Raw genomic sequence first — 20936 nt, 5'->3', positions numbered from 1 at the left:
ATATAGGTTTAATGACATCTCGCCATATCACACACACAGATACAGATATGAACATATTGTGTGGAAAAAGTAAAGGAAAATTAATTTTATATTTTTCTGAATCAGTACATCCCATAGCGTTCCAGAAAACAAATCCCCATGTGTGGGACTTGGGGGAAATTTGTTCTTACAGCACTTTGAAATTAGGGCTTCAAAACTTATATTAGATTCACCGAGAGAGAGAGAGAGAAACAGAGATACACTGTAGAGAGAGAGAGAGAGAGAGAGAGAGAGAGAGAGAGAGAGAGAGAGAGAGAGAGAGAGAGAGAGAGAGAGAGAGAGAGAGAGAGAGAGAGAGAGAGAGTGAGAGAGAGAGAGAGAGAGAGAGAGAGAGAGAGAGAGAGAGAGAGAGAGAGAGACAGAGAGAGAGAGAGAGAGACAGAGAGAGAGACACAGAGAGAGAGAGAGAGAGAGAGAGAGAGAGAGAGAGAGAGAGAGAGAGAGAGAGAGAGAGAGAGAGATAGTTAGAGAGAGATAGTTAGAGAGAGAGAGAGACAGAGAGAGAGAGAGAGATGGAGAGAGAGACAGAGAAACAGAGAGAATGAGAGAGAGACACACACACATACACACAGAGTTAGAGAGAAAACCTGCTACCACCACATAGGCTACTCTTAACAAGAGAGCAGCAAGAGATGTTTTATATGCACTATTCCATAGACAGGGCAGTACACAGCACAGCTTTTGATGCACCAGATTTGGGCTGTGTTTGGAATTGGAAAACAATCCGATGAGAGCGATCAATTCTCCTGTTCTATGATTTTCATCTTCGGTGATGGGTGGCACTACCCAAATAGTTTGAATTGTAAACTTCAACCTGCCCACAGATTTCCCTCATTTTCAACCATTAATCGGGCTATTTATGGCAGCCTACCACTGGTTAACCCCACCACCACCACCACTCCCAAAACAATATTTATTGTTTCTTTCATAACTGCAGCTTAGTCGCCCCCTCCATTTTCCCATATCTGGCTGCTATGACCCTTGAGAGAGAAACAAACACACACAAATGCACACACACACACACACACACACACACACACACAGTGAAACACACACACATACAGTGAAACTCACACACATACAGTAAAACACACAAACACACACACACACAGACACACATATACACACACAGTGAAACACACACACACACACACACACACACAAACACAGATACACACACACATATATATATATATATACATATATATATATATATGTGCTATAACCCTGGTTAACTCCCCTAGTTACCCCCTCAAAACAATATTTACCGTTTCTCCAGCCTGTCCTGCAGGACCAGCCTCTCCCTGTGCTCCTGGGAATCCTGGAGATCCTCGCTCTCCCTGGGGACCAACTGCTCCTGGTTGTCCTGGTGGGCCCTACAATTAACAACAGTACACTGGGCTTTACAAAAACCTGAAATATTGATCATGATTCCTGCAGGTGGGCCCTACAATTAACAACAGTACACTGGGCTTTATAAAAACCTGAAATATTGATCATGATTCCTGCAGGGGGCCCTACAATTAACAACAGTACACTGGGCTTTACAAAAACCTGAAATATTGATCATGATTCCTGCAGGTGGGCCCTACAATTAACAACAGTACACTGGGCTTTACAAAAACCTGAAATATTGATCATGATTCCTGCAGGTGGGCCCTACAATTAACAACAGTACACTGGGCTTTACAAAAACCTGAAATATTGATCATGATTCCTGCAGGTGGGCCCTACAATTAACAACAGTACACTGGGCTTTACAAAAACCTGAAATATTGATCATGATTCCTGCAGGTGGGCCCTACAATTAACAACAGTACACTGGGCTTTACAAAAACCTGAAATATTGATCATGATTCCTGCAGGTGGGCCCTACAATTAACAACAGTACACTGGGCTTTACAAAAACCTGAAATATTGATCATGATTCCTGCAGGTGGGCCCTACAATTAACAACAGTACACTGGGCTTTACAAAAACCTGAAATATTGATCATGATTCCTGCAGGTGGGCCCTACAATTAACAACAGTACACTGGGCTTTACAAAAACCTGAAATATTGATCATGATTCCTGCAGGTGGGCCCTACAATTAACAACAGTACACTGGGCTTTACAAAAACCTGAAATATTGATCATGATTCCTGCAGGTGGGCCCTACAATTAACAACAGTACACTGGGCTTTACAAAAACCTGAAATATTGATCATGATTCCTGCAGGTGGGCCCTACAATTAACAACAGTACACTGGGCTTTACAAAAACCTGAAATATTGATCATGATTCCTGCAGATGGGCCGTACAATTCTCAACAGTACACTGGGCTTTACAAAAACCTGAAATATTGATCATGATTCCTGCAGGTGGGCCCTACAATTAACAACAGTACACTGGGCCTTATAAAAACCTGAAATATTGATCATGATTCCTGCAGATGGGCCGTACAATTAACAACAGTACACTGGGCTTTACAAAAACCTGAAATATTGATCATGATTCCTGCAGGTGGGCCCTACAATTAACAACAGTACACTGGGCTTTACAAAAACCTGAAATATTGATCATGATTCCTGCAGATGGGCCGTACAATTAACAACAGTACACTGGGCTTTACAAAAACCTGAAATATTGATCATGATTCCTGCAGGTGGGCCCTACAATTAACAACAGTACACTGGGCCTTATAAAAACCTGAAATATTGATCATGATTCCTGCAGATGGGCCGTACAATTAACAACAGTACACTGGGCTTTACAAAAACCTGAAATATTGATCATGATTCCTGCAGGTGGGCCCTACAATTAACAACAGTACACTGGGCTTTATAAAAACCTGAAATATTGATCATGATTCCTACAGATGGGCCCTACAATTAACAACAGTACACTGGGCTTTACAAAAACCTGAAATATTGATCATGATTCCTGCAGGTGGGCCCTACAATTAACAACAGTACACTGGGCTTTATAAAAACCTGAAATATTGATCATGATTCCTACAGGTGGGCCCTACAATTAACAACAGTACACTGGGCTTTACAAAAACCTGAAATATTGATCATGATTCCTACAGATGGGCCCTACAATTAACAACAGTACACTGGGCTTTACAAAAACCTGAAATATTGATCATGATTCCTACAGATGGGCCCTACAATTAACAACAGTACACTGGGCCTGATACTAGCCAATGTCTAAGACTATCATGTGTATTAATCTAGTATCTTAATTCTCAATGTCTAAGACTATCCTGTGTATTAATCTAGTATCTTAATTCTCAATGTCTAAGACTATCCTGTGTATTAATCTAGTATCTTAATTCTCAATGTCTAAGACTATCCTGTGTATTAATCTAGCATCTTAATTCTCAATGTCTAAGACTATCCTGTGTATTAATCTAGTATCTTAATTCTCAGTGTCTAAGACTATCCTGTGTATTAATCTACACACAGTCACGGTCAGTCACCAGGCAAACAAACAGTCTCAGAGTCTGCTGATAAAGCAATACATGTCCCCGGCTACTGGGACCAACACACAGTCACGGTCAGTCACCAGGCAAACAAACAGTCTCAGAGTCTGCTGATAAAGCAATACATGTCCCCGGCTACTGGGACCAACACACAGTCACGGTCAGTCACCAGGCAAACAAACAGTCTCAGAGTCTGCTGATAAAGCAATACATGTCCCCGGCTACTGGGACCAACACACAGTCACGGTCAGTCACCAGGCAAACAAACAGTCTCAGAGTCTGCTGATAAAGCAATACATGTCCCCGCTACTGGGACCAACACACAGTCACGGTCAGTCACCAGGCAAACAAACAGTCTCAGAGTCTGCTGATAAAGCAATACATGTCCCCGGCTACTGGGACCAACACACAGTCACGGTCAGTCACCAGGCAAACAAACAGTCTCAGAGTCTGCTGATAAAGCAATACATGTCCCCGGCTACTGGGACCAACACACAGTCACGGTCAGTCTGCTGATAAAGCAATACATGTCCCCGGCTAAAACACACAGTCACAGTCTCAGAGTCTGCTGATAAAGCAATACATGTCCCCGGCTACTGGGACCAACACACAGTCACGGTCAGTCACCAGGCAAACAAACAGTCTCAGAGTCTGCTGATAAAGCAATACATGTCCCCGGCTACTGGGACCAACACACAGTCACGGTCAGTCACCAGGCAAACAAACAGTCTCAGAGTCTGCTGATAAAGCAATACATGTCCCCGGCTACTGGGACCAACACACAGTCACGGTCAGTCACCAGGCAAACAAACAGTCTCAGAGTCTGCTGATAAAGCAATACATGTCCCCGGCTACTGGGACCAACACACAGTCACGGTCAGTCACCAGGCAAACAAACAGTCTCAGAGTCTGCTGATAAAGCAATACATGTCCCCGGCTACTGGGACCAACACACAGTCACGGTCAGTCACCAGGCAAACAAACAGTCTCAGAGTCTGCTGATAAAGCAATACATGTCCCCGGCTACTGGGACCAACACACAGTCACGGTCAGTCACCAGGCAAACAAACAGTCTCAGAGTCTGCTGATAAAGCAATACATGTCCCCGGCTACTGGGACCAACACACAGTCACGGTCAGTCACCAGGCAAACAAACAGTCTCAGAGTCTGCTGATAAAGCAATACATGTCCCCGGCTACTGGGACCAACACACAGTCACGGTCAGTCACCAGGCAAACAAGACAGTCTCAGAGTCTGCTGATAAAGCAATACATGTCATGTCCGGCTACTGGGACCAACACACAGTCACGGTCAGTCACCAGGCAAACAAACAGTCTCAGAGTCTGCTGATAAAGCAATACATGTCCCCGGCTACTGGGACCAACACACAGTCACGGTCAGTCACCAGGCAAACAAACAGTCTCAGAGTCTGCTGATAAAGCAATACATGTCCCCGGCTACTGGGACCAACACACAGTCACGGTCAGTCACCAGGCAAACAAACAGTCTCAGAGTCTGCTGATAAAGCAATACATTTGACTAATTTTTATAGAACGATGGGACAGACTATAGTACATGATAAAATAATACACAAAATTTCAGCTCAGTATCTTGAGACACATTGCGGAAATTATTGGGGGTTTTATCTCCTAAATTCAAGGGCTATCACTGTCTAAGCCTATCATGTAAAAAATAAATAAATCGCCATGAAAGTGAAACTTGATCTGTAAAAATACATAGTAAAGCTATATACAAAATTTTAGCTTAATACCTCTAGTCATTGTGAAAAAATCTGGAAAACTATATGTGGGACAAACAGACAGACAGAGGAGCAGAGACGAAACCAATATATATATTTAATTCTATAATTTAAACTCCATTTACATCAGATTTAATTCTATAATTTAAACTCCATTTACATCAGATTTAATTCTATAATTTAAACTCCATTTACATCAGATTTAATTCTATAATTTAAACTCTATTTACATCAGATTTAATTCTTTAATTTAAACTCTATTTACATCATATTTAATTCTTTAATTTAAACTCTATTTACATCAAATTTAATTATTTAATTTAAACTCTATTAGCATCAGATTTAATTCTATAATTTAAAGTCTATTTACATGTACGTCAAATTAAATTATTTAATTTAAACTATTTGCATCAAATTTAATTATTTAATTTAAACTCTATTTACATCAAATTTAAATATTTAATTTAAACTCTATTTACATCAGATTAATTATTTAATTTAAGCTATTTAAATAAGATTAATTATTTAATTTAAGCTCTATTTACATCAGATTTAATTCTATAATTTAAACTGTAAATTCAGTTAACTTGTATAGCCACAGTTATGTATGACAACCAGCACATCTGAGTAGTTAATAGTCTAAAACTCCTTTTCTTGAACTTTCTATAATGCTTTCCAAATTTTTTCTGGGGGGGCAACTGCCCCCCTTGCCCCCATGCTAGCTATGGTCCTGCAAGTATGTCAGCCCGTTTCAAGCCCAATGTCAGTGGTGTGTTGTTCAGATTAACACACGAGTTAGGGTAGGATAAGATTATATTTTATACTCACCCTGTCTCCGGCTTTGCCAGCAGCTCCTGATATTCCTGGTGGTCCCTGGGCTCCAGGGGAGCCTGGAGGTCCCGGTCGGCCTGGGTCTCCGGGGGTTCCAGCACTTCCTGCAGAACCTGATGTTCCTCGGGATCCCTTCCTGCCTTCTCTGCCATCTTTTCCCTGGAAACCACACACAGGTTACTACATCTGTGTCTTGTCACACACATCAAACATACGCCTCTCTACCATCTTTACCATGGAAACCACACACAGGTTACTACATCTGTGTCTTGTCACACACATCAAACATACGCCTCTCTACCATCTTTACCATGGAAACCACACACAGGTTACTACATCAGTGTCTTGTCACACACATCAAACATACGCCTCTCTACCATCTTTACCATGGAAACCACACACAGGTTACTACATCTGTGTCTTGTCACACACATCAAACATACGCCTCTCTACCATCTTTACCCTGGAAACCACACACAGGTTACTACATCTGTGTCTTGTCACACACATCAAACATACACCTCTCTACCATCTTTACCCTGGAAACCACACACAGGTTACTACATCTGTGTCTTGTCACACACATCAAACATACACCTCTCTACCATCTTTACCCTGGAAACCACACACAGGTTACTACATCTGTGTCTTGTCACACACATCAAACATACACCTCTCTACCATCTTTACCCTGGAAACCACACACAGGTTACTACATCTGTGTCTTGTCACACACATCAAACATACACCTCTCTACCATCTTTACCCTGGAAACCACACACAGGTTACTACATCTGTGTCTTGTCACACACATCAAACATACACCTCTCTACCATCTTTACCCTGGAAACCACACACAGGTTACTACATCTGTGTCTTGTCACACACATCAAACATACACCTCTCTACCATCTTTACCCTGGAAACCACACACAGGTTACTACATCTGTGTCTTGTCACACACATCAAACATACACCTCTCTACCATCTTTTCCCTGGAAACCACACACAGGTTACTACATCTGTGTCTTGTCACACACATCAAACATACACCTCTCTACCATCTTTACCCTGGAAACCACACACAGGTTACTACATCTGTGTCTTGTCACACACATCAAACATACACCTCTCTACCATCTTTACCCTGGAAACCACACACAGGTTACTACATCTGTGTCTTGTCACACACATCAAACATACACCTCTCTACCATCTTTTCCCTGGAAACCACACACAGGTTACTACATCTGTGTCTTGTCACACACATCAAACATACACCTCTCTACCATCTTTACCCTGGAAACCACACACAGGTTACTACATCTGTGTCTTGTCACACACATCAAACATACACCTCTCTACCATCTTTACCCTGGAAACCACACACAGGTTACTACATCAGTGTCTTGTCACACACATCAAACATACACCTCTCTACCATCTTTACCCTGGAAACCACACACAGGTTACCTGGAAACCACACACAGGTTACTACATCAGTGTCTTGTCACACACATCAAACATACACCTCTCTACCATCTTTACCCTGGAAACCACACACAGGTTACTACATCAGTGTCTTGTCACACACATCAAACATACACCTCTCTACCATCTTTACCCTGGAAACCACACACAGGTTACTACATCAGTGTCTTGTCACACACATCAAACATACACCTCTCTACCATCTTTACCCTGGAAACCACACACAGGTTACTACATCTGTGTCTTGTCACACACATCAAACATACACCTCTCTACCATCTTTACCCTGGAAACCACACACAGGTTACTACATCTGTGTCTTGTCACACACATCAAACATACACCTCTCTACCATCTTTACCCTGGAAACCACACACAGGTTACTACATCTGTGTCTTGTCACACACATCAAACATACACCTCTCTACCATCTTTACCCTGGAAACCACACACAGGTTACTACATCTGTGTCTTGTCACACACATCAAACATACACCTCTCTACCATCTTTACCCTGGAAACCACACACAGGTTACTACATCTGTGTCTTGTCACACACATCAAACATACACCTCTCTACCATCTTTACCCTGGAAACCACACACAGGTTACTACATCTGTGTCTTGTCACACACATCAAACATACACCTCTCTACCATCTTTACCCTGGAAACCACACACAGGTTACTACATCTGTGTCTTGTCACACACATCAAACATACACCTCTCTACCATCTTTACCCTGGAAACCACACACAGGTTACTACATCTGTGTCTTGTCACACACATCAAACATACACCTCTCTACCATCTTTACCCTGGAAACCACACACAGGTTACTACATCTGTGTCTTGTCACACACATCAAACATACACCTCTCTACCATCTTTACCCTGGAAACCACACACAGGTTACTACATCTGTGTCTTGTCACACACATCAAACATACACACCTCTCTACCATCTTTACCCTGGACCACACACAGGTTACTACATCTGTGTCTTGTCACACACATCAAACATACACCTCTCTACCATCTTTACCCTGGAAACCACACACAGGTTACTACATCTGTGTCTTGTCACACACATCAAACATACATTCTTAGGAAACATTTTGTTCAGCTTTAGGTGATGATGCATTTCAGATTTCACGATTTAATTCTCAAACATTAAACTCAAACTATAAATTATAATTATCTTCAAAATCTGACCCCATTTTATTTCTTTACCTTTCTAATGTAATGGTACATATAATTCAATTATCAGCATTTACAAAAAGAAACTTCTGATGAGCCAGCAAACCAATAATAATTTGAGAGTCTTCATCTTTCTTTGTTCTTACATTATCTGCTAATTAGTCCTCCACCAGTGCAAAATATTGGACTTGACTTAGACTTAGATACGTTTTTAACGTGCCCATATACCTCTATGGTTTCGGGCACTTGGACTCGAGGGTCAAACCTGACCCAGACCCGAGTACCCGACATTTACACTAGATGATAATGAGACTAAGGAATAAAGTAAAATAGCATTATGTATCTTAATTCCAGCGCTGAACATGGATGCCAAATCATGCCATTGTATTGCATTATACTTTTATTTAGAGTACAGCTGCTTTGTAAAGATGAGAGCTGCAGGAAAAAACACCCATTATTATTTAAATGCCATGTGGAAAAAAGTATAACTAAAGAGCCATATTTTAAATATGTATTTCTGCATGAATGGGAAATGCTACAGTTTATATCAGTTTAGAACATGTAAATTGTTTGTCACAAGGAGAAACTGATATGGTGTCATGGAACCTACGGTATGTATAGAGTAAGCATCATGCATTGTGAATAAACTGTTTGTCACAAGGAGAAACTGATATGGTGTCATATGGAACCTACGGAATGTATAGAGTAAGCATCGTGCATTGTGAATAAATTGTTTGTCACAAGTCGAAACTGATATGGTGTCATGGAACCTACGGTATGTATAGAGTAAGCATCATGCATTGTGAATAAACTGTTTGTCACAAGGAGAAACTGATATAGTGTCATGGAACCTACGGTATGTATAGAGTAAGCATCATGCATTGTGAATAAATTGTTTGTCACAAGTCGAAACTGATATGGTGTCATGGAACCTACGGTATGTATAGAGTAAGCATCATGCATTGTGAATAAACTGTTTGTCACAAGGAGAAACTGATATAGTGTCATGGAACCTACGGTATGTATAGAGTAAGCATCATGCATTGTGAATAAATTGTTTGTCACAAGTCGAAACTGATATGGTGTCATGGAACCTACGGTATGTATAGAGTAAGCATCATGCATTGTGAATAAACTGTTTGTCACAAGGAGAAACTGATATAGTGTCATGGAACCTACGGTATGTATAGAGTAAGCATCATGCATTGTGAATAAACTGTTCAACTTACTGGTGCACCAATCTGTCCCTGTTCACCTGGGTATCCACGTGTACCAGTTTCTCCCTAAAATACAAATGGAGGAAGAGAAAAGAATTAATTAAAACACAACTAATGCCATCATATGTAAAAAAAATTACAAACTTCGACTCTTGTTGGTTTTTAAAATTTTATTTCAGAATTATGGGTATAGTACCAAATTCAAACATATTTAAACAGTATGCAAAGACTTTTTTTCCTTTTTTTTTCTATTTGTTAATTCTTATCATAGATTCCCTCCTACCCCCTGCTAAAATAAAAGATAGATATATCCAACATATACTTTGCATTAAGTGAAAAGTGTCATATGTGACAAAGATCTTCTTTGTTTTTATTTTCTTACCTTTTCACCAGGAGCACCATCAGATCCCAATTGTCCAGTCTCTCCTGGTGGCCCCTAAACATAGCAACAGAATATTTCATTAAAATATCTCTAAGACAAAACATAAAAATTTAACATATTCTTATGACAAAACATCCAAATAATTGTTATACCAAAACATCTATTGAATATCCTTATAACAAGATATACAGAATATCCTTATAAAAACATCTATAGGATATCATTATAAAAACATCTATTGGATATCATTATAAAAACATCTATTGAATATCCTTATGAAATATCTACTGATTATCCTTATAAAAATATATACTGAATATCCTTATTAAAACTTCTATAGGATATTATAATAAAAACATCTATTTGATATCCTTATAAAACATCTATTAAATACCCTTATAAGAACATCTATTGAATATCCTTATAAAGCATCTATTGAATATCCTTATAAGAAATATACTGAATATCCTTATAAAATATCTATTGAATACCCTTATAAGAACTGATATTGAATATTTTTGTAACACATCTATTGGATATCCTTGTAAAACATCCATTGAATATCTTTGTAAAACATTCATTGAATATTTTTTTTAAACATCTGTTGAATATTCATGTCAAGATCTACTGAATATCTTATATTGATCCTAAAAAGAAAAAGTAGTTTTATAACAAAACATCTCACCCTTGTAATAGAAAAAAACATATATAAAATATCCTTATAAAATTAATCATCTATTTTATATCTTTATAAAACAGCTACTGAATATCCTTATAAGACACGTGAAGAAAATAAGCTGTTTATGACATGTAGAGTATCCTTATAAGACACGTGAACAGAATAAGCCAGTTTATGACATGTCTAGTATCCTTATAAGACATGTGAAGAGAATAAGCTCCTTTATGTGTAGAGTATCCTTATAAGACACATGAAGAGAATAAGCTAGTTTATGTGTAGAGTATGATCCTTACAGACAATCCTGGAGGTCCTTGTTGTCCCTGAGGACCAGCTGGTCCTCGTTGTCCTGAAGATCCTGGAGGACCTGGCTCACCAGATGGCCCAGACTCACCGCGCTCACCCTTGGCTGCCACCAGACCAGACGGACCCGGGGCTCCAACCACACCAGGTGTACCTGGTTCTCCTGGGGCTCCTGGTTCACCATCGTTACCACGCTCACCTGCAGGGCCCTGAAGAGGCACACAGCATTACTGACATTAGTATTTAACTCTTTGTCATTTCTGGCATTATTAAGTAGAAGAAGTTAGGTGCTTGAGGGGTGAAAGAGAGAGAGAGAGAGAGAGAGAGAGAGAGAGAGAGAGAGAGAGAGAGAGAGAGAGAGAGAGAGAGAGAGAGAGAGAGAGAGAGAGAGGTGGAGGGAGGCTGGGAGGGAGGGATGCAAGGCAGAAGAAAACCCAATATTTTGGTTATTCCATTTGTTTTTCAATTCATTAACCTCATGTATGTAAAGTATATTTATTTCTACATTTAAATCATTTTATTTTTTAACAATAAAACATTAATATGGGTTACAAGTCTGTGACCAATCATCAAAACAATCCAGATCATTATAAGATTTAGAAAACTATATTATTTCTTTCTTATACGCTAGACTGAATTAGCCAGTTTTTGCACGGTGCTAGATTAATAGAATCTATCACCGTTGTGAGGTATTTATTAATATGGGTTACAATATGGGGGAAAATATAGTCCATCTCATACAACAACACAAAAATGTAACAACTCACCAATAAATATAAAATTGAAAATATTAATTTGTTTAAATAATTTTTAAACACATTTTACAACGTGAAATGGCAAACAGAATTCTGAAAACCATGAGTCATAAAGTCACGTGAATGTAGAAATCGTCTAGCCCTCGGGTCAGACAGATTTATCTAGCCCTAGGGTCAGACAGATTTTTCTAGCACAGTGCAAACGCTGCATAATCCTGTCTAGCATCCCAGGGCTAGATGATTTCTACATACGCCTGACGTCATAACTCATGTTTTACAATGGCTGACATCATAACTCATGTTTTACAATGACTGACATCATGAACTCATGTTTTACAATGACTGACGTCATAACTCATGTTTTACAATGGCTGACATCATGAACTCATGACTGACATCATAACTCATGTTTTACAATGGCTGACATCATAACTCATGTTTTACAATGACTGACATCATGAACTCATGACTGACATCATAACTCATGTTTTACAATGGCTGACATCATAACTCATGTTTTACAATGACTGACATCATGAACTCATGTTTTACAATGACTGACGTCATAACTCATGTTTTACAATGGCTGACATCATGAACTCATGTTTTACAATGACTGACATCATGAACTCATGTTTTACAATGACTGACATCATGAACTCATGTTTTACAATGGCTGACATCATAACTCATGGTTTTCAGAATTCTGTTGAATTAGGTATTCTTAAAGTTGCCATTTCATGTTGTATCATTGTTTTAAAAATATTTAAACTTAAACAAATAAATGTTTTCTACTTTATATTTATTGTTAAGTTGTTAAATCTTTATGTCATTGCAAAATGTGGATTATATTTTTATGTGTATATGGTTAAATGACTTTGCAGGTGAAATGTTTATGAATTGTTCTACAATAAACAAACCATAGCTTACAAAATTAATGTTTTGTTACAATAATTAAATGGGCAAGAAAAAGAATCAATTACAATTGTAGGGTGTGAATAAGGCAATTGGAACCCTCTGGACAGAATGTTTCTGTAAGGGTCTTGGTAAACCTCTGCCCTCACAAAAACATTTTGTCCCTCGGGTTGGAATTGTCTCACAACGGTGATGGATTCTATTATTCAAATGTTACCCTTGCTATGGATTCTATTATTCAAATGTTACCCTTGCTATGGATTCTATTATTCAAATGTTACCCTTGCTATGGATTCTATTATTCAAATCTTACCCTGGCTATGGATTCTATTATTCAAATCTTACCCTTGCTATGGATTCTATTATTCAAATCTTACCCTTGCTATGGATTCTATTATTCAAATCTTACCCTTGCTATGGATTCTATTATTCAAATCTTACCCTTGCTCCTCTCTGTCCTGTACGACCAATCATTCCTCTTTCTCCTTGAATACCCTGAAAGTGCAATAACAAATAAATTATGTAGAGGTTATTACCAGAGCGTTTTTCGGTATCAATATTTTTAATAATTAAAAATGTCACACTGGCTGAAGGTATACTGCATTAGCTACTAATAGAGGACAATTCATTTTATGTTTTATCACATAGTTTAAAGAATAATTTAAAGGCATATTGTCACAGACCACTGACCGATTAAATGGCCTAACAAAGTATTGCCTGAAAAACATATATTTGATTTGTCCCTAAACATACTTCAACTATCTTCTTAGCCACCCTACTCCACTTATTAAGAACATTTTGAAAAAGTAATTGAATTATGGCAATGGTCCATAATTCAAAAATTAATATTGCCAATATGGTTGACATGGATTTCACTCCATCATGGTTCAGTGATGCGATAATAAGATTTGGTTTCTAAACATTAATGTAATTTACATTTATTATTCATTTTTAGAGAAACAAGGTCCTTAAGTCTGTGACAGAATGCCTTTAAGGACAAATCATTATATTTGTGTGTGCATGTAAATGACATGAGAACTATTTTAGTGTCAAACTAATTTTTGAGAAAGTTACAAGACTTCACAGAAAACATTGGCTATAGTGCCCTGTACATGTATATTACAGTAATACATTTAATAATTTTCACCAAACCAGACCAAATATTCACTAGCTGGAACCAAATGCCAGTGGATTGTTGAAACCTGCTATTTTCTTAATTAACACATACAATTTTGTTGTGGTTTAAATACTGGCATCTGTAAACTGTTCTTCGTTCACTTACCGGAAGTCCCTGTGTGCCCGGATTGCCTCTCTCTCCCGAGGGACCTGGTGGACCCTACGCACAAAAGATATAAACATTAATAAATAAAGCCACAATGTGATGATAATTATATATATCAAACACAAGTCATCCATTCATACAGCACTAGATCCAGCCATTCAGGGTGTTAAAACACAGACAGCTGGGGTGTGTGCCCAGGAGAGTGTGCTTGAACCGTAATTAGATATAAGCACAAAAATAAGTGTAATACTAGTGAATGAAAACGGAAAGAGGAGCATCCCAGTGCACCACGGCCCGCATCACCTGTTTTCGCCCGTCGCTCATCAGTGTCGAGACCCCCATCCACGGGGGACTCCGTGAGGGCGACATTGGATGTTGGAGTTGCCAAGCGGAAGGCCGTAACCCCCCCCCGGGGGACCAACCAGCCAAGACGCGGCCTTCTGCTTCCGCCAGGGACCAGTGGCAGCTCTCTAAGGCGAAGATCAAGAGTCAGTACGCCAAGTACGTGATCGGTGACGTCTCGGATCCCTACAAACTGCCAGGCGGGATCCAAGAGGAAGAATTTAAGACCTTCCCGGATGGCAACGAGATCGCCATCCATCCTGGGGATCTACGGGGAATCGGGCAGGTACTGGTCATCACCTTGCACCGGGAGGGATTGTACAGACAAGGGATCCTCTACAAAGAGATGGACAATCACACCGTCCACAGGATCATCAAGATCATCGCTGGCGCCCAGTACCTCCCACTGGCCCAATGCCTATGGGTGCATGACTTCAGGAAGTTGGTGCCCCATTTCAACGACAGCTACATCATCTCGTCCCCGTAGACGCCAACCCTAACTAGGACAGGTAACCTCCTTTTTGGGCTTAGTTGGACTCTAAACATTTTTCGATCGAGCTTCCAAATTCTTATGTTTATTTTTTTATAAATAGTCCAACGCATTTTACTTTGGCACCCATTCAATTGCTCAAATCACCTTAAAACCTTTTCGGCCGAGCAGTCAAACTTATTTTTGGGTTTAAATTCTTAGTCTGGACATGATGATAGGTGCAGTTATTCTCCGTAGACGTAGGTTTTTCTAGTTAGACCCGAAGGAATCGAAATTCAGCCAGTCAGAACACGGCCCATTTTCGGTGTCTACTAGTCGGTCCGCGCAGTCGCTGGACGCAACTAAATACTTATTCAAAATTCTGCCCACTTCAAACTCATCTCCCCCCCCCCCCCCTGTCCTAGACTCAGTCACTGGCAAAGGCCAGAGATTAAGCCCAGGACAGGCGTGCATGAAACCTTCGTGGTATATATGCACGTTAATAACTTATGAATGAAAAAAAGTGAATGAAAAGATAGCAATGTTGTAATAAACATAAACAGAACATAAATCTTAACAATAATGACATGTGCGTGTTCAGGGGGAGGGTTTATGGGGATTGAACTCACCACCCACTCAAGTAAATTTTCATTTTTTAAATATATATTCCTGGAGAGCACAACTCGCTCCCCCCTCCCCCCCTCCCATAAACTTCACTCACCAATGTCTGGATCCCCCTTTCATAAAATACTTCCTGCACATGCACCTGAATGGACTATGGTGTAACAAAGTGATGGCAGTTAAATGTTTTTTTTTAATGCCTGTAAAATCTAGACAATGGTTTCCAAATTGGCAAACAGTATACAACTTGTAACATGGTACCATTGTATATCTAAGATGTTTAAAACTGTCTACGTACGGACATCCCCATCTCTCCTGATGGACCTCGCTGACCACGCTCTCCGGCCGCTCCTCTCGGTCCTGGTTGACCGGTCTCTCCAGAATGACCACGCTCTCCCTACAAACAATAACAACAACAGCCTGTCTGTTACATACAGCTTTAAACAAATCAACTACGAAAAAATAGAGAAATCAGGGCTCAGAAGTTCAAAGTTTAGTTAAATTAACCCTGGGTTAGTCTAATATTTTACTTTTAATTATTATTGCAAAATAAAGTTTAGATTTGATTATATATGAATACCTTTCACGGGCGTAGGAAGGAGCCAAAATGGGGGTGGGGGGGCGGGTACACACATATATAAATAAATGTATAAATATGTGGGAAAAACCCATTGCTACTGATACAAAGTGGTGGAACATATTCCCCCTTTGCCGCGCCCCCCCCCCCCCCCCCCCCCCCAAACTTCCTACACCAGGGTTTTTCATTGTTGTAAACCAAGTTTCAACATTTTGTTTTCAATTATTATTTGTATTTATTCAGTCCTTGGTTTTGAAAATTTCTGTTACCCATTGGTTAATCTAACTAATATTTGACCAACACTAACCCTGACACTACCATACTTGTGTCTGGGTCAATAAACTTCTCTTTTTTTTAAACTGACCAACTGGCCCCTGATAGTTTAATGTAGGAGTCTCTATTATATACCAGTACAACTTTATACAAATCAACATAAGAAAATTTATGAATAAAATGTTTTCATGTAGCAGTGTCTATTACATAGAGCTACATGTATACAATACATAGAAAATGTAGAAATCAGATATTTTAGCATGGCAGTGCAGGCATCGAAATAAGCATTGTGTCTGGTAACCCATTTACAGGTTACCAAAAAATATAGCATGGTAACCTATAGGTTACCACAACTATATGAAAGTTAGAATTGAATTCCTGTTACTGCTACTTTTAACGTGGACATTCTGAAATTGTATCGGTGCGTGCGAACATCGGTACGAGAAACGAAATCCTGAAGTAAATTTATCTAGTGGGCGCTGCTTAAACGCGGATTGCCGAGATTGCTTGGAATTGCACAAGTGCGCGCAAACATAGATGCAATTCCTTACAAGAAAATGAAACGCAGAAGTCCGGAATGCATTGCCTGGTTTACGTTCGGAAACGAAACTACCGTTACATTGAAATGTTTGTCGAGAACAAAACACCGTTCTCGACTTTTCTTACATGTGGTAACCTGAACAACCGTTCTCGACTTATTTCGATGCCTGCAGTGTCTATTAATTATACCAAATTTTATACAAATCAACACAAATAAATGTTGAAAACAGATAATTTAATGTAGCCATGTCTATTTTATCAGGGTTTGAAGTTAAGAGTTTGTCACCCACAGCATTTAAAAAATAAATTTGCCATGGGTGAAAGGGCCCACCAACGACAATTTTAAACCATTTTTTTAAAGTGACTTTTGCAGCAAATTAATATGACTGAAAGATTATTTTGTTGCATGTAGACATATTTGAGATGGGAAATGTTTAAATACTGGCAGATAATGTACACCAGATATATTCATTTTGCTCTCATTGAGGAGTTTTACTGACGGCAGTAATTTTTATCCAGCTGCACAAAAATGCCATCGGTGATGCTTGCGACACATGGCATAATTATATTGTTAAGTTCCATCGCCAAGTTCGAGTCCTGTTACATACAACGTTTTACAAATCAACATAAAAGATTTAGATATTTAGAAATAGCAGTGTTTACAGATGGGATCCAGAAGTTCAGTACACACAGACTTACCCTCTCTCCAGGAGTGCCAGCCTCACCCGGTACTCCAGGTTCCCCAGGGCTTCCAGTCCTGCCGGCCTCACCGGGGGGTCCTCCAGGTCCAGGCAGACCCTACAACAAATATAGTTCACTGTAACTCATGTATGTAATTTGGTGGTTAGTTACATTGTTTTGGCAGACCCTACAACACATATAGATCATTGTAACTCATGTATGTAATTTGGTGGTTAGTTACACTGTTTTGGCAGACCCTACAACAAATATAGTTCACTGTAACTCATGTATGTAATTTGGTGGTTAGTTACATTGTTTTGGCAGACCCTACAACACATATAGATCATTGTAACTCATGTATGTAATTTGGTGGTTAGTTACACTGTTTTGGCAGACCCTACAACAAATATAGTTCACTGTAACTCATGTATGTAATTTGGTGGTTAGTTACATTGTTTTGGCAGACCCTACAACACATATAGATCATTGTAACTCATGTATGTAATTTGGTGGTTAGTTACACTGTTTTGGCAGACCCTACAACAAATATAGTTCACTGTAACTCATGTATATAATTTGGTGGTTAGTTACATTGTTTTGGCAGACCCTACAACACATATAGATCATTGTAACTCATGTATGTAATTTGGTGGTTAGTTACACTGTTTTGGCAGACCCTACAACAAATATAGTTCACTGTAACTCATGTAATGTGGTGATTAATTGCATTGTTTTGCAATATCCAGGCCTCTAGGTTTCATGATAACGGTCATTTCTGGTACCGTGTCGGACAGCCCAGACAGCTGAGGTGTGTGCCCAGGACAGTGTGCTTGAATCTTAATTGGAATGAATGAATGAATGAATGTTTAACGACACCCCAGCACTAAAAATACATCGGCTATTGGGTGTCAAACTAACTATCGTAAATGCAACAATAATGTGATGAGAAACATCAATATAAAAATTCAAAAGGTGAATCTTAATTGGATATAAGCACGGAAATACGTTGAAATGAAATGAATGTACAGTGTGTTTAATACAGTGAGTATCTCACCTGGAAGTGTGTTTAATGCAGTATCTCACCTGGAAGTGTGTTCAATAAAGTGAGTATCTCACCTGGAAGTGTGTTCAATACAGTGAGTATCTCACCTGGAAGTGTGTTTAATGCAGTGAGTATCTCACCTGGAAGTGTGTTCAATGCAGTGAGTATCTCACCTGGAAGTGTGTTTAATGCAGTGAGTATCTGACCCGGAAGTGTGTTCAATACAGTGAGCATCTCACCCAGAAGTGTGTTCAATACAGTGAGCATCTCACCCGGAAGTGTGTTCAATACAGTGAGCATCTCACCCGGAAGTGTGTTCAATACAGTGAGCATCTCACCCGGAAGCGTGTTCTATACAGTGAGCATCTCACCCAGAAGTGTGTTTAATACAGTGAGTATCTCACTCGGAAATGTGTTTAATACAGTGAGTATCTCACCCGGAAGTGTGTTCAATACAGTGAGCATCTCACTCGGAAGTGTGTTTAATACAGTGAGCATCTCACCCAGAAGTGTGTTTAATACAGTGAGTATCTCACTCGGAAGTGTGTTTAATACAGTGAGCATCTCACCCGGAAGTGTGTTCAATACAGTGAGCATCTCACCCAGAAGTGTGTTCAATACAGTGAGCATCTCACCCGGAAGCGTGTTCTATACAGTGAGCATCTCACCCAGAAGTGTGTTTAATACAGTGAGTATCTCACTCGGAAGTGTGTTCAATACAGTGAGTATCTCACCCAGAAGTGTGTTTAATACAGTGAGTATCTCACCTGGAATCCAGCCTCTCCAGGGGATCCAGTTTGGCCGGTCTCTCCAGCAGGTCCCTGAAACAAGTGAATAACAAGTCAGTCACAAAGCAACATCACAGGCAGCAGTTATAGTACATGGCTGTACAGTGGGTGGATGGATGCATCTTGGTGGGTGGATGGATGGATGGATGGATGGATGGCTGAATAACAAGTCAGTCACAAAGCAACATCACAGGCAGCAGTTATAGTACATGGCTGTACAGTGGGTGGATGGATGGATTTTGGTGGGTGGGTGGATGGATGGATGGATGGATGGATGGATGGATGGATGGATGGATGGATGGATGGATGGATGGATGGATGGCTGATGGGTAAATGGGTGGAGTTTGGATGGATGGATAGATGGGTGGGTGGGTGTTTGGATGGCTGGGTGGCTGGGTGGGGTGATGGCTGAATGTGTGGATGGATGGATGGATGGATGAATGAATGGATGTATGGATGGATGGATGGAAAGACGATAGGTGGGTGGGTGGACCAATGGAAGGATGGGTGGGTGGCTGGGTGGGGTGATGGCTGAATGGGCTGATGGATGGATGGATGGATGGATGGATGAATGAATGGATGAATGGAAAGATGATAGGTGGGTGGGTGGACCAAATGAAGGATTGGTGGGTGGCTGGGTGGGGTGATGGATGAATGGGTGGGTGCATGAGACTTGAATATCAAAGAGAATGGACAAACACTATAGACACAAGACTTGAATATCAAAAGAGAAAGAATAAACACTAAAGACATGAGACTTGAGTATCAAAAGAGAAAGATCAAACACTGAAGACATGAGACTTGAATATCAGAAGAGAAAGAACAAACATTATAGACATAAGATTTGAGTATCAAAAGAGAAAGATCAAACACTGAAGACATGAGACTTGAATATCAGAAGAGAAAGAACAAACATTATAGACATAAGATTTGAGTATCAAAAGAGAAAGATCAAACACTAAAGACATAAGACTTGAATATCAGAAGAGAAAGAACAAACATTATAGACATGAGATTTGAGTATCAAAAGAGAAAGATCAAACACTAATGACATAAGACTTGAATATCAAAAGAGAAAGATCAAACATTATGCTGCTATGTTTATACACACAGGTACTGTAAAACACAATAAGGAAGACACTTACAGTTGCTCCTGGAGGTCCTTCTGGTCCAGATTCTCCGGAGGGTCCACGCTCCCCACGGGGTCCTTGGATCCCGGGCCGTCCCGTCTCCCCATCTCGGCCACCAGCTCCCTGTCAAAATGGATTACTGTCAGTGTATTTGA

At 39.8% G+C, this 20936-nt stretch overlaps 1 protein-coding gene across 1 annotated transcript in view; it reads right to left on the bottom strand.

Moving 5' to 3' along the window:
• The window catches only part of LOC121385085 (collagen alpha-1(I) chain-like), an 83619-nt gene that overhangs the window by 20648 nt on the left and 42035 nt on the right, over positions 1-20936 (bottom strand). Inside the window, exons 24-34 of the mRNA XM_041515621.1 lie at positions 20797-20904; positions 19631-19684; positions 17840-17938; positions 16049-16147; positions 14319-14372; positions 13478-13531; positions 11360-11575; positions 10388-10441; positions 10018-10071; positions 6095-6256; positions 1308-1415 (exon numbers count right to left, since the gene is read on the bottom strand). Coding sequence (XP_041371555.1) covers positions 1308-1415; positions 6095-6256; positions 10018-10071; positions 10388-10441; positions 11360-11575; positions 13478-13531; positions 14319-14372; positions 16049-16147; positions 17840-17938; positions 19631-19684; positions 20797-20904 — 1062 coding nt within the window. The remainder of the gene's footprint in view (positions 1-1307; positions 1416-6094; positions 6257-10017; positions 10072-10387; positions 10442-11359; positions 11576-13477; positions 13532-14318; positions 14373-16048; positions 16148-17839; positions 17939-19630; positions 19685-20796; positions 20905-20936) is intronic.

The sequence above is a fragment of the Gigantopelta aegis genome, chromosome 11 (assembly GCF_016097555.1).
Source record: "Gigantopelta aegis isolate Gae_Host chromosome 11, Gae_host_genome, whole genome shotgun sequence".
Classification (NCBI taxonomy): Eukaryota; Metazoa; Mollusca; class Gastropoda; order Neomphalida; family Peltospiridae; genus Gigantopelta; species Gigantopelta aegis.
This window is presented reverse-complemented; position numbering and strand designations above follow the sequence as displayed.